We start from the raw sequence: 13,701 nt of genomic DNA on the forward strand, positions 1-13,701 counted from the left end.
TGCAGAAGGCGGGGGACACCCTCAACTGGTTGCCAACCAATCGCAGGGCAGACATAAACGACCAACCATTCACGCACCCAATCGCACCTAAGGGTAATTTAGTATGTCCAATACATGTGTCGTGTGCATTAGGACCATGTCTCTCATCCAGTAGGCATTTTGGAATTAATGATCCTTTGATGCTTTGAACCTGGTGGCTTTATCTTTGATGATTTGGACAATGTTGTTCAGTTTTGTGATGGCATGCGAATAGTAAAGACGTACACTAGCACAGCAAAGTGTGGTTTCTTCGTATTGCCACAACCTACAAATTACAGAATCCCGTTTCAAGTTTAATGAGAAATCCCTCTCCTGGTGTTTACTCACTAGTTTGATAGGTTGCTATAAAGCACCGGTTTACCTATTACTAAATAACCCGCAAAAGAAAAAGAAAGAGGGCTCAAGTTAGCTTAGTTGCATTGTGTTTTTTATGTCGAAAAGTCGACTTCCACAACAGTCGCCAATAATTTCTTTCATCCTAGCCATTACGGTAAAGCGCCACTGACGAGCAGCGCACGTCGCCTTCAAAATAAAAGGTACCGAAATGAACGCGTTTCCGCCGCAACAAATTAAAAAATAAAAAAAAACTTTTTAAAACAATTCTTTAGAAATCACGAATACCACACCAATCCTGGAGGACACTCCATGGGTATCCCCTAAACTAAGTCCCATTGAAGTCTGATTTTGATGGCTGTCATTATCAATGTCTCCTGAAAACACCATTATCCACTGTAATTACACACACGCACACACGCACGCACACACACACAAACACACACACACACACACACACACGATCATTAAAAAAATTGTTATTTCAGTTATTTCAGTTATTAAGAGGACACCAGTCCTAAAGGACACCACACCACCCCAGTGTCACCCAAACCATATACCGTCCATATCTGATGTTGCCTGTTCAAATGAATGTCCTCTGAAAATGTCTTCTTTCGCTGTCTTGGAGCTCATAAGAAATCATTTAAAAAAATACAAAAAAATAAACAAACAAGCAAATAAATAAATAAGTATTTGTGGTGATTTTTTTCATGAGGTTTAAAAAGCGTTAAAAATTGGGTTTTCATGGGTCAATGACTTTGCCAGACTACAATAGATTTAAAGGAGACCGGCTTTGGGAGACACATAGAGTTGAGTAGCGTCCACCAAGACGAATGTGGTACTGCGATACCCAAATAATTCTTTTAAATTATTTTTTAAAATGAGGTTTAATGCCAGTTAAAGATGATATTTTCAGGGTGCTTTAATTTTTACAGGCAATTTCAGATTTAGATGCTACCCGATTTGGGGGACACCTGGCATGGTTTAGTGTCCTCCACGACTGGTGTGGATTACGATACCTGAAGAACTATATTTTCAATGGTTTCTTAAAATGTAGCGTAAAGGCAGTGAAAGACTGTGTTTTTAGAGCTTATTGATTTCGACAGGCAACATCAGATTTGGTTGGGGGACATCTGGCTGGGGTGGTTTGGTGTCCTCCAGAACAGGTGTTGTGTTACAATATAAAATATATAATGCCACTATAATTTATTGATTTTTTTTTTTTTTTTTTTTTTTTGGAGGAGGGGGCATGTTAATGACTGTTAAAAATGATGTTTTCAGGGGACTTTAATTTTGACAGGCAACATCAGATTTGGATGTTGTATGAGAAACCCATGGGGGGTAGTAGTGTTCTCCAGATCTGGTGTGGTATTGTGATACTTAAATACATATTGTCATTGATTTTCTTTTTTAATAATGTGGCGTAGTGACAGATGGTGTTTTCAGGGGACATTGGTTTTGGCAGGCTACATCTGATATGGATGAGACTCTGTTTAGGGGACCCCTGGGGTGGTGTAGTGTCCTCCAAGACTGGTCTGATGTTACAATACTAAAATAATCATTTTTAATTAGGGTTGAAATTAGGTGTAACAACAGTTAGAGATGGTGTTTTCAAGGACATTGATTTTCATAGACAAAATCAGAGTTGGATGGGACCTGGCTTGGGGGACATCTGGGGTGATAGGGCCCTCCTAAAATGGCCCAATGTTGTGAAATTAATGGGATTCTTCTAAATAATGACAAATAAAAAGTATACTGGCGGTTATATGCAGTATGCTGAGTAGAAATGAACTATTTTAAATCAATTTCAAGAATGAAATGAACCTTCTTTTTTCATGAGTTAACTTGCTGCGTTATGAAAGTAAGCTCACTTAATATAATCGTTTGCGCGGCCATTCCGTTTTTTATTTCGAAGGTGACGTCTCCCACTTGTCGGCGGCCCTCTACCGTAATGCCTAGGATGAAATGAATTAGTGGCGGCTGCTTTGGCTTCGTCTTTTCTAGTGGAGGACGGCTTGACCGCTGTGGTTTTTCGAACCTGGTTGTATTTACCTGCGTTTTATAATCGTCTTTTCAGGGCCTCCTTGCGCTGAATTTGTTGTAAATATATTTCAATTAAGCGTTTTCGTTTTGTGTTACATGTAATGTTTTTGAATGGAACGTCGTTGTTTATGATCACGCCAAGCGCTTAGTTAATCAGGTAACTTGAGTGCTATAGTACCTTATTTATTATAAGTTATCTTCTTGGCATGTTTTATTGACTCTAGCGATGATACCAAACCATGTACCTCAAACCACGACAGCTTTAATTTTTCAATATCACTTGTCATCAACTGATTGGTTTGTTTTTGCAAAGCGTGGTTTTTGTAATTTAAATCAAATAAGAAACAAAAGGGTGACAATACATATCACTATTCATTAAAATGATTTCGTTGTTGTGTTAAATAAAGTGTTACATATATTTTTCCGTAACTCGCTCTTAGCAAGCCTAATGTTTTCTGTTGCACAGCGTAGCATCAAGCTAGCAGGCCGGTGTCCGCCAAAACAGCATCTTTCATAAATGGTGATTCTAGCACCCGTCACATTGTACTCTGTCTGCTCAATGAACTGTCTCCTCAGCTCAAATCACTGTGAGTATGTTTTATTTAACCTCTTTAATCTCTTAATTTCATTGTCAGTAATGAATCCACAAAAATGAACAATTTCCCCCTTCTGCTTGACGGTAAAAATGTTTTAGCAATGCAAGTATCAGAACAAAATAAAATCACAGATGTGTTTACAGCAACATTAAAAGAATAATGCAAAAGTATCTGTCACCCTATGGAGGTTAGTTGCAAATATCCTCAGTCACAAGTCAGTAAATCAAAAAACATAACTTTCCATGTTGTAATTGTTTCTTTTCCCAGGCTGCTCATGTATGGCAGTTGCAAGGTGTGAAAGGGAGTTCTGCCAAGCCCAGCACCTTCTGCTCATTGTGGACAAGTGAATCACAGATACCACAGAGACCAAAATACTGCCATTCACTGAAACATAGGTACACAAGTGTATAAACAATAACAATCCTACAGCATTTACATCTACCATACAGTGTCTTTGTCTTTGTAGGTCTTACCTGCCATACTGTTAAACCACATGAAGGAATCTTGGGGAACAGCAGAGGCTTTGTTTGTTTGTGGTCCCAACATCATATCCACGTTTCCATTCAACTCTTTGAGTTGATTTACTTCCATGGATGGCTTGACATTTTCTAAAGGAAGGCAGGATTGATCTTTGTTCATTCTTCTCATTTTCCCATTTTTCATTACTTCCTGTATTACACAAAACCTTTGCTATTCTCTGCTAAGTATCACACTTGTATCGGTGTGAAAATGAATCGACTTGCCCCTGTGGAAATCTCTTACGATTGTTTAAGGTTCCTCATCACGCACAACCCCACAAATGCACAACTTGGAAGGTTCATAGAGGTTGGATACTTTTTTTTTTTGATAGCTTTCAAATGAATATTTGAAAAGTTTTTGTAACATTGTGATATGCATATGTTTATCCGAAGGATTTAAAGGCGCACAGAGCGAGCACCCTGGTAAGAGTTTGTGCTCCTACTTATGACAAGGCACCAGTGGAACATGAAGGCATTCAAGTTCTGGTGAGTGATACGTTAGACAAGCGGTCCCCATCCACAAGTCTGCGGACTGGTACCGGTCCGTGGATCAACTGGTATCAGGCTGCGTGGGCTGCACCCGAAATAATGTTTTGGAAATGTTTTAGTTTAACAGTTCATACTTTTGTCCTTGATCTTGAGGCAACCTTCTGATGGGGGGGGGGGGGTTTGGAAATGCACCTTCGAAATGCCAGGAACCTTGTTACCCCAAATAAAGGAGATAAGAATTCGGTCAAATGTTTTCCGTAAGATACTCATTGCGTAAAATCTGTCTCTCGCGGGCTCTGCGCGGAGGGGCATGGTTGCCGAAATAATGTAATTTTGACACGTGGAGCCGCATGTAGCTCGCGGAGTGTGACAAGCTTGATACTAAGCTTAACACTTGTAGACAGGTTAAAAGTACAAAAGATGGATGAGCAAAGTGGAAGACATTATGCAAAAAATTAATATTAGTATGAAAATGAATGGTTATGGTAGATTTGGTGATATTTTTTGTATTGTTTTCAATTGTTGGATGGTTTTGTTTTTCACTTCAGTCAGATTGTAGATTGCACAACACCTACATCCATGTTTACATCCGAGACATAGGTTTGCTCTTGTGAAAAGTCCCCAAATGTGAAAAATTTCTGGCTGCAATCATGATTTTGTTGTAAAGGAGTTCTACTGTATTCCATTAGAGATAGACCTATTATCGCTCGGGCCAATTATTGTTGCCAATATTTGCCAAATTTGTGCAATTCAGTATCAGCCTTTTGTATTAATCTTTTGGACGATAAACTTTTGTCAGGATGCCTCTCATTATGCACTCCCCTGACTGTCTGTAATGGAGCTTTGCTTTAGCACTGACCTGCCCATAGCAGCATCTGATTGGCTGCGGTTCATGCACAGTGAACCAATCAGTAGTCAAAGTTATGTATGGCAGTGGTCCCACGCATACACACACAGGCACAGAGCATGGCAGGAGAGAGAACATGTTACAAAGTTAGATGAGTTTATATAGACCGTCGAACTTTCAACCTTGAAAACTGCTTTAAATTTTCTTGTGTATTAAATGCACTATATAAATACATTTGCATTGCCTTCTCTTGAAACCCCACCAGCCTTCTCGGCGATCCTACGCCAGTTATAATTGGGGACCTAAGTAGTATGCAGGCTAACACCTAGCTAGCTGCTAACTCACAACGTCATCGTCCGCATTTTTACTTTACATTTTTTCTTTCAACACCGATTGATCAGTGACGGACGGAAAGTAGAATTAAGGCCACTGCTTTCACAAGGCACTGTATACATAATTTTATTTGGCCTGCAAACTGCAATTTTTTTCTCCAGGATATGCCATTTGAAGATGGCTCTGCTCCCCCGGATCAAGTTGTTGAAGATTGGCTAAGTCTTTTGCAATCCAAGTTTCGAGAGGACCCTGGCAGCTGTGTGGCTGTGCATTGCGTTGCTGGACTGGGAAGGTATGGTGACCTTGGATGCATGATTCACAATATTTGCTCCTATGCGTATGCATTTTTGCTTGTTTACATTATCTTCTCGCTTTAAAATTTCACATCAGACCAATGTAAATATGAATATGAATGGACAGTCGAAGTAAACATTAAAAAGCAGCTTTTAATTGCCAATTGTTTACTTCGAAAATAAAATATGTAAACACTTTGTTGGGGACCACTTGTGTGAATGACTGATGATAGACACTACACTAAGCATGTTCCAAGTTTTTTCAAATTGATTTTTGGATGTTGGAATTGACTTTTTGTCTGCAGAGCCCCAGTGCTGGTTGCCATTGCTCTTATTGAGTGTGGGCTGGCGTATGAAGATGCTGTTCACTTCATAAGACTGTGAGTACACCAGTACCTAATGCCACATTTTTTGGTAGTTTGTACTTTACAACCATCACAGTATCCAGCAGGCACAGTTAAGATGAGCATCAAGTCAATTCTTGTTGAGAATCGTCTCTCAGTCTTTCAATTCCTTGGTAACCTTTGCCGTTTTTGCTAATTATTGTTGTCAATATTAGCTGGGACGTATGTCATCATCATGTGCATGACATCACAAGATGCGTAGTGACACAATAGTAGCACAGCATGGCTTCTCGCGGCACAAACCCCTGAAGGTTTGGTCAAACTTTATAAGGGTGGTTGAAAGCAGGGCAACTTGCAAAGTTGATATGCATGCACACACATTGCTTGCTGTCTCGTTTATGCTGTCACCTGAGTGCTTGACCAAGCTGCAACTGGTAACTTGTTTCGCCTTGTAGAACGCTGTCTTACTAACTGCTAATGTGAAAGGAAAATCTTCTCTTTCATTTGATTTTGGTGGCCACAGTGAGAGAAAGTCTTAAGTGCTTGCTATGGCCTCGCCTTTCACAAATACATGGAAAAGTAAAATGACCCAGACAGAAGGCAGAGATAGTAGTTGTTGCTTCTAACTCTGTTTCCCTAACCATTCGGGGATTTAAGGCCATTGGGTGGTTGGTCCAATGCGCCTGAGGCCTGGTCCCTGCAGAACGTAGTCCTGAAAGACGTAAGGTGGGGCTCGACCTTAAAGTTTACAGAACCTGGTATTCCCATGTGGTCTCCAATTCAAGTACCATATTTTTCGTACTATAAGGCGCGCCCAAAGCCTTTTTTTAAATTATTTTTTTAAAGCTGACTGTGCGCCTTATATATGGATCATATGTGCTGACCGCATAAACTATAGTTTATGCCTAAAAAGTCCAGTTCAAACCGACCTGGCCCCAGGGTATTAAAGCCCGACTCGGCCCAGCCCGATTAATTAACTTGATTTGCAGGCCCAACCCGATTTTTTTTTTTTTTTTTTTTTTTTTTTTTGAGGACACTGAGTGTGTGGCCCCACACTCATGCTTGTCTTTTCAATTTCCCTGTCTTTCGTTTATTCGTAACTTCTTGCTGCTCGGCATTGGAATAGTAGGTCAAAAATATGTCACGCATGCTGAGGGAAAATTAAAAAGATGGCGGCATCGCGCATTCACCTGCGCTTGATTCTTCACTCATACCGTTTCATGTTTGTCGTTTAAATTTTCCAGACTTTCATTTATTTCTAAGTTCTTGGCGCTCCATATCAGAATAGCAGGTCAAAAATATGTAATGCATGCCAAGGAAAAAGAAAATACGGCGGCGCCACGTGTTCACCTGCGCTTGGCTCCTCACTCATACCATTGCATGTTTGTCAGATTTTCCTGACATTCATTTATTCATAACTTCTTTGTGCTCCATATCGAAATAGTGGGTCAAAAATATATAGTGTATCCCGAGGGGAAAATCAAAAGGATTGCGGTGCCGCGCATTCACGAGTGCATGGCTTGCTCTGTATCTATTCTGTGCTCTGTGGCTCCTGTTTAGTAGTTAAATAGCAAATACCAATAACGCATTCTCTGTTTTATCTGAATTTTTCTTATAACAAATATTCCTTAGTATAATATCCATACAACGCTTGTCTTGTATGAATAAAGTTTGTATTCTATAAATAAAGTTTGATGACTTTGCTGATTGTTTCTAATACATTCCCTTTAGTGAAGCACCATCTAGTGGCTGCATAACGCAACTCTAGCTAGCGGATGCATAATGCAACCCCAGCCAGTGCTATGGTTCCAACTCTATGTGCGCCTTATAATCCGGTGCACCTTATATATGACTTTTTTATTTTTTAGAAACTCGGCCGTTCATTGATGGTGCGCCTTATAATCAGGTGCGTCTTATAGTGTGGAAATCACGGTACTAACCAGGCCCGACCCTGCTTAGTTTCCGAGATAACATTAACTTTATTGTCCCCAGGGGAAAATGTGTCTTTGGCACAGGTGCTTTGACCACAACAGAGTTAAAACAGACATACATTTAAAAGAATGCATTTAAAAAAAACATCAGCATAGCAGCGTTTCGTAAAACAATCAAAGCAGGGAGATCATTTAAATTGGTTGCTTTTGCAACAACACATTGAGTGTAAGATCAGATATTCAGAGTATAAAATATGTTCAGGAGCAGCCAGGATTCTTTTTGCCAGACTGAGCACAGATTTCTAAAATATCCTCTGTAATGATGGAGAGTCTTTACTTCCAAAGACTTTCATGGCTGTTTTCACCATTATTATTATTTTCTTTTTGAGCTGGACAGAAAGATCAGGGCGTTTGCAGGATAGTAAGGCTGTAATCTCCCTCTAGTAGCTAAGTTTATCGTAAAAGCAACCATTTGCCACAGTACATAACCCTGAATTTTGCTGATAAATTAGTTCAATTGTAGGTTAATTAAAAGAATGTTAAAGTTGCTTATTTGTTTTCCTTACCAGGTGTTTCACTCATCGCCGTTATATACAATATATTTTAAAGAGTTGCCAAAAGTTCTCAACCAAGAATTGACTCTTAAGATCCCACTTTTGGGTTTGTAAGTGCATGTTACTTTTGAGCATGTATCGTGTTTACAGACACAATCAGGGCCAGACTGCCCATCTGGCAGATAGGGCAGATGTTTTTGAGCCCAATTATCCATTAATATAGAAGACAAGCTTAACCAATCAACATTGGTGGGCTACTCTAAGTCAAAATACATGAAACAATGTGGATAGCCGTTTATTCTCTTATTTTCTTCATAATAAAAGAATTGATCATCGAATTGTTAAACAAAATTGAGAGTGGAATCAGAATAATTATCAATTCCCATCCCTATGCCTAAGGATGGGTTTGTTGACATCGCTTTTCTTCTTTGTCTTGATTTTTTTTTCTTTTCTTTCTTTTTTTCTTTTAGGAAGCGCCGTGGAGCATTCAACTCAAAGCAGCTGCTTTTCCTTGAAAACTACAAACCCAAATTGTGCTTGCGCTCCAAAGACGCCAATGGACAGAGTTGTATAATACAGTAGGAATCGAATCAGTGTGCACAGCCTCCCTCCTTAGTCTTCATTACAGTGTCATATATGGTAATAGCATGTTTTGATGGTATTATTTTCTTAAATAAATGGAGGTACCTGTTATTTATTCAAGATTATCCAAGTAGCAATTCCACTTTGTAGTGTCTAGAAGTCTTTTTACCTCTTATTTATGAGATCATAAGTTTTCCTCTTCGAAGTGATCCGAAACACAAATTTTCCAGCCATTTTTGCAATGCATTCATTCATTCGTAGAAGGATTCTTCTTAGGTTTTCCGCAGCTATTTTCATCCACAGCTACAATAGAAAAAAAAAATAAAAAAAAAATATATATATATATATATATATATATATATATATATATTTAATTAGGAGTGTTATGGAGATCTTCTCGGGCAGGAACTATAGGACGCTTAGAGTATTGTGAACAGTTGTGTTGCAATGGCAAAGAAGCCATGTGCTGTCCTTGTATGCCAGAAAAAGGAGCAGGATCCTTTTTTAGACAGGCTGGTTGATCATTTAGCCTTGTGGCAAGAAATGGCAGCGAATGAGACAGTCGCTTTGAAGAATGTAACCAACATGAACTTTTAACTTCAATTGCTCACGGGCCAATGCAACATTGGACTCTTCTACTGAAGGTACTCCGGGTTGTTTCTGGTTGAGTTGAGTCAGCAGACAAGGCAAAACTTTAAATGGTCATTACATGCGCTTATCAAGTCAAATTAATAATATTTTTTTCTTGGAAATTCTACATTTGGAAGCTTATTACTTTTATAATGTTAATTACTCACCCTACCCACCCCAAAATTCTTATTTCCTTTCTTAACACATCTCTGAGAACTCTGCTCATTGCTTTGCTCCCATCACCGGCCCTGCCTGAGCAGGTAAAGGACTTGCGAGAGACACTAAAACGTCAGAGCAACGAGGAAGGCTCTTGTACTGCCTCCACACCACCCGTGCAAACTAAATACGCACCCACGTTACCTGAGCAGCCATGTCTCGATCTTTATTTTTCGTTTTTTCGTTCTTAGTATTGAAGTGGAAAAAATTCGTGTTTGGGTGTAAGAATTTTGTGAGTTTGTTATTTCTTGTTTGACACCTCATCATGAAGTTCTAATCATTACATTTGTCAGCATTAAGTGCATTCGCTTCTGAAGTAGGTTCAGAATATTGAGAGAAAACAGACAAAAAAATAAGTGAAAATATGTTACTGTAAACTTGATTAACTAGTAACTAACTTAATACACATTTGTTTTTATGACAGCATCCGATTTGCTCGACATTTTTCCACACCAAATGAGACTGTCACTTGTTTAAAATTCAATCAAATTTTATTTGCATAGCCCTGAATCACCGAAGTCTCAACTCACGTCAATATCTTGACAGTGAGATGAGTTAAACAGAGTGTGCCTAAAGTAGGTGTACAGGCTGACCTTGTAATTAGTGTTTGTTGTCCTAGGTTTGGATAAAATCAGGAGGAAAATAATCATTTTTACCAAAATGGTCTCATTTTATCTTGCGGTTTTCTTTTTTCAGACGCCAGAGATTACCGTCTCTCTATGTGGTGAATGTTTGCAAAAGTGGACACTGTATGATTTGTCATCGTATCTGACAAATGTTGCTTAAAGTCGGGGACTGGACTCCATCCTAAGCGTAATTTAGTAGGAGTTTCCTGTCTAAAGATATGCAAATTATTTACGTTCCTCATATAATTTAATATACTCTAAAATGCTCCATAAAGTTAAATGTTTATATTAGCTGCCTGTCTTCAGGTTTCTTCTTTGTTTTTTTTTCTTCTTCTATAGTTTTACATCTAGCTATGCTAACTCAGAATGGAGCATCTTTATTAAATTCACATTTAATATTTGGTGGCGTAACCCTTACTTTCAATAACTGCTTAATAACTGTGACCCATCAGACTGGTGAGATCTCCCTTTAGTCTGCTCAAGACGTAGCATGCATGCTCTCTTGGGTTAAGGTCTGGTGATTGCATGCTCTCTTGGGTTAAGGTCTGGTGACCTTCCACTTGTCCTCCCTTTATTATTATTTTTAATTATTTATTCAGTAACTACCATGAGATCAAACCTGAAATGTTCAACTTTTGTTCCATAATCATTATTTGATCTGTACCCCAAATCTCTTTACTGTCAAAAACAAAGCATCTGTCAGATTGAAGAAAAAAAAAAAACGGATGACTCATCTAGTGTTCAAAATTTCATTTCAACAAGAAAAGGTATTATGACAAGTGTTTGCAAGTGTTCTCACATTTTTACAAACTACAATGAAAGCCAAAATGAACTCTGTTGGCAAATATTTGCCTCTCTATAAGATACGAGTTTAAGCTTCAATATTAATTTCTCTCGTTCCTTTTTTCTCAACTTAAAGTATACGTATAAACAATAAATGACCTCATTAGAATTTAACAAGAGCTTTCCACCTGGTGTTCAACATTACAAATTTGTAAATGGTAGTGGTTCTGAAAGTCAGTGAGAAACCTGATGGTATTTGCATCCAATTATTTATTTATTTTTATTCAACAGCTGTCTTTTCTAAGTAAGCAGCAAAAACATGGCACGATCAAGTAAAGCTTTTTGTTGTTGTTTTTTTCTTTTTAATTTTCCACGTTTGTAATTCCACTTTCACAATTCCGATGGATGTTTTGTGTTTTTGCCATTCTAATCCCTACTCTTTGGCCTGTGTCTAGAATGCACTACGAATTAAAAAAATGATTTTCAGTTTTGTAATGTATAAGCAAATGTTGTATAAAAAATTCAAATGTACCCACTATTTGTATTACGATAGTTTTTTTTTTTTTTTTTTTTTTTTTTTTTTACTAGTAGAAGAAATTTAAAATTTATATTGCAATACTTTGCCAGTGGTCAGTGTTTGCATCTTAAGTGCTGTGAAATTAGTTTTTGCCAGCTTTCTATTTTTTGTATATCACAAGTCAGCCTGACACATACGGCCAGATTCACAGATTTGTTTTTTTCCCCCTCTTAAGAACTAAAAGCTATCTAGAAACTGCATTTTAATTAGGTTGTATTTGTGAGATCATTTAAATTGGCTTTTAGCTCTTGAAACATTTGAAATTGCAAAAACTAAAATCAGGAAGGTGGTAAATTCTGTTACATGGCACATTGTTAACTATTTTGTAGCTTATCTGTAAGACAAAATCACGGGTTGATATGTTGGCCCTTTTTTCTTAATTTCTCTAATATGAAACCATGTTCCGTCAACATGGAGTGTGGTATTACATCACTATTATCCATTCTAAACTGTTAACAGTTGATCATGAGTATGCTAACTAATTGTCCTGGATGCACTGTTGTGCATGGTTACAAGATGCAAGCATTTGTCCTTGTTTATTACCCAATAGAGCACCACTTTTTCCAACTTGTGCTTCCTTTTTATCTGTTTGTACTTACTTCATTTTCTGTGTGAAATGTCTGCTGATAGTTCAAGTAAATGTGAACGTAGTCTGTTGTGCGCACTACTTATACAACTCATTAAAGACGAGAAAAAAAATACTCTTCCATAAGACAAATATGGGAAATCAATGTTTATCAGTTCTGCAATGATATGTCAATTTCACTGGCATTGGGCAAAAACCTTGTACAACAAAAACAGCACCTTCTCCTAACTCCCAAAGTCATCCTAATTCCCACAACGACTGTCTGGCCCTGTTTATACTTACTTGTGTGCTGCGTGGAGCAGAATGCACCCTTCGACTCCTCCTTATTTGCAATTGGCATTCAAACCTGCTTTTTCCTTTTCTCTATTGTTATTTGCGATTGGCATACAAACTAGAAACTTACTTGGCTGCGCGCAAGATTCAAACTGCCATTCAAAACCCAATTTGATTTAAGTTCGTAAGTGTTCAGCTTCCGCTTTCCTTTGCTGAAAGAAACATGACAACCTCCATCTGAGCTCCCTATGCTCCCTATGTAATATAATTAGAGATTACTAGACCTCTGATTATGTATTTAAACACTTGTTGACGTGATACAATATATTTACAGTGGGCCCCCGTGTTACGAACTTAATCCGTTCAGCGGCTACGCTCGTAACTTGAACTGCTCGTATGACGGGCAATCCAAACCTATGTTAATTAGTGAATGCGTGCAACGCGCGCAAAAACCTTAGGTAAAAACATCACGACTTTATACACTCATTAAAAATGAGTAACATAATCTACTGTACAGTTAAATTAAATAACATATACAAAGGAAAAATGACATTTACCTTTGGGGCGACGGGACTTGAGCTGGGTGGAGGCGGAGGGGAGAGGAGACCAACCCGCAGAATTTATTGATTTATTTTCTTAAACGGGAACTTTTCTCAAACTACAACATATCACCGGCGATTTCCTTCTCTTTAATCCATAATAGAAGAAGCCTCTCAATTTTGTTGTCGATCGAGGTCCGTCCCCCGGCAAGGAAAGTCTTGCCCTTAGAAGATTGCCGAGCAGTTACGGCCATACTCACGAGCAAGGTTAACCATGCGTGCGCCTCCTTCGTATTTTTTTTTTTTTTCATTATCTCCTGCTTGGTTTCTATTGTCATCATTCTCTTACTTCTTCCTTTACCGCCACTTGCAATTTTAGAAGCCATGTCTAACAGATAAAGTTTGCAAAGTCTTCACAACATTCCTTCCTTCCGTTATTTTTTTTTTTATTATCTCCTGCTTGGTTTCTATTGTCATCATCCTCTTACTTCTTCCTTTACTGCCACTCGCAGTTTTAGAAGCCATGTCTAACAGATAAAGTTTGCAAAGTCTTCACAACATTCCTTCCT

At 38.3% G+C, this 13,701-nt stretch overlaps 1 protein-coding gene across 3 annotated transcripts; it reads left to right on the plus strand.

Annotated features, from left to right (window-relative positions):
* The first annotated feature begins 2,306 nt into the window (after positions 1-2,306).
* Positions 2,307-12,452, plus strand: LOC148413225 (protein tyrosine phosphatase type IVA 2-like). 3 transcript variants are annotated; one of them, XM_088433404.1, is made up of 9 exons: positions 2,307-2,572; positions 2,882-3,002; positions 3,279-3,406; positions 3,478-3,629; positions 3,785-3,836; positions 3,923-4,015; positions 5,360-5,490; positions 5,797-5,871; positions 8,791-12,452. In XM_088433404.1, the coding sequence occupies exons 4-9, from the start codon at positions 3,601-3,603 to the stop codon at positions 8,900-8,902; spliced, it is 492 nt and encodes a 163-aa protein (XP_088289530.1). In that variant the 5' UTR covers positions 2,307-2,572; positions 2,882-3,002; positions 3,279-3,406; positions 3,478-3,600; the 3' UTR covers positions 8,903-12,452. The 3 variants fall into 3 exon arrangements, with proteins under 3 accessions (XP_088289530.1, XP_088289529.1, XP_088289527.1); XM_088433403.1 differs by having other exon boundaries at positions 2,309-2,572; positions 3,461-3,836; XM_088433401.1 differs by having other exon boundaries at positions 2,311-2,572; positions 3,478-3,836.
* The last annotated feature ends 1,249 nt before the right edge of the window (positions 12,453-13,701 follow it).

Source organism: Hippichthys cyanospilos, chromosome 14 (genome assembly GCF_059441005.1).
Source record: "Hippichthys cyanospilos isolate Australia breed blue-spotted pipefish chromosome 14, RoL_Hcya_1.0, whole genome shotgun sequence".
Taxonomy (NCBI): domain Eukaryota; kingdom Metazoa; phylum Chordata; class Actinopteri; order Syngnathiformes; family Syngnathidae; genus Hippichthys; species Hippichthys cyanospilos.

Bases quoted from the DNA above. Each gene is read 5' to 3' on its own strand.
- LOC148413225 (XM_088433403.1), top strand. From the start codon at position 3,741: ATGAATCGACTTGCCCCTGTGGAAATCTCTTACGATTGTTTAAGGTTC. The intron at 3,837-3,922 runs GTTGGATACTTT...GTTTATCCGAAG, and splicing joins AACTTGGAAGGTTCATAGAG to GATTTAAAGGCGCACAGAGC. The intron at 5,491-5,796 runs GTATGGTGACCT...TTTTGTCTGCAG, and splicing joins TGCGTTGCTGGACTGGGAAG to AGCCCCAGTGCTGGTTGCCA.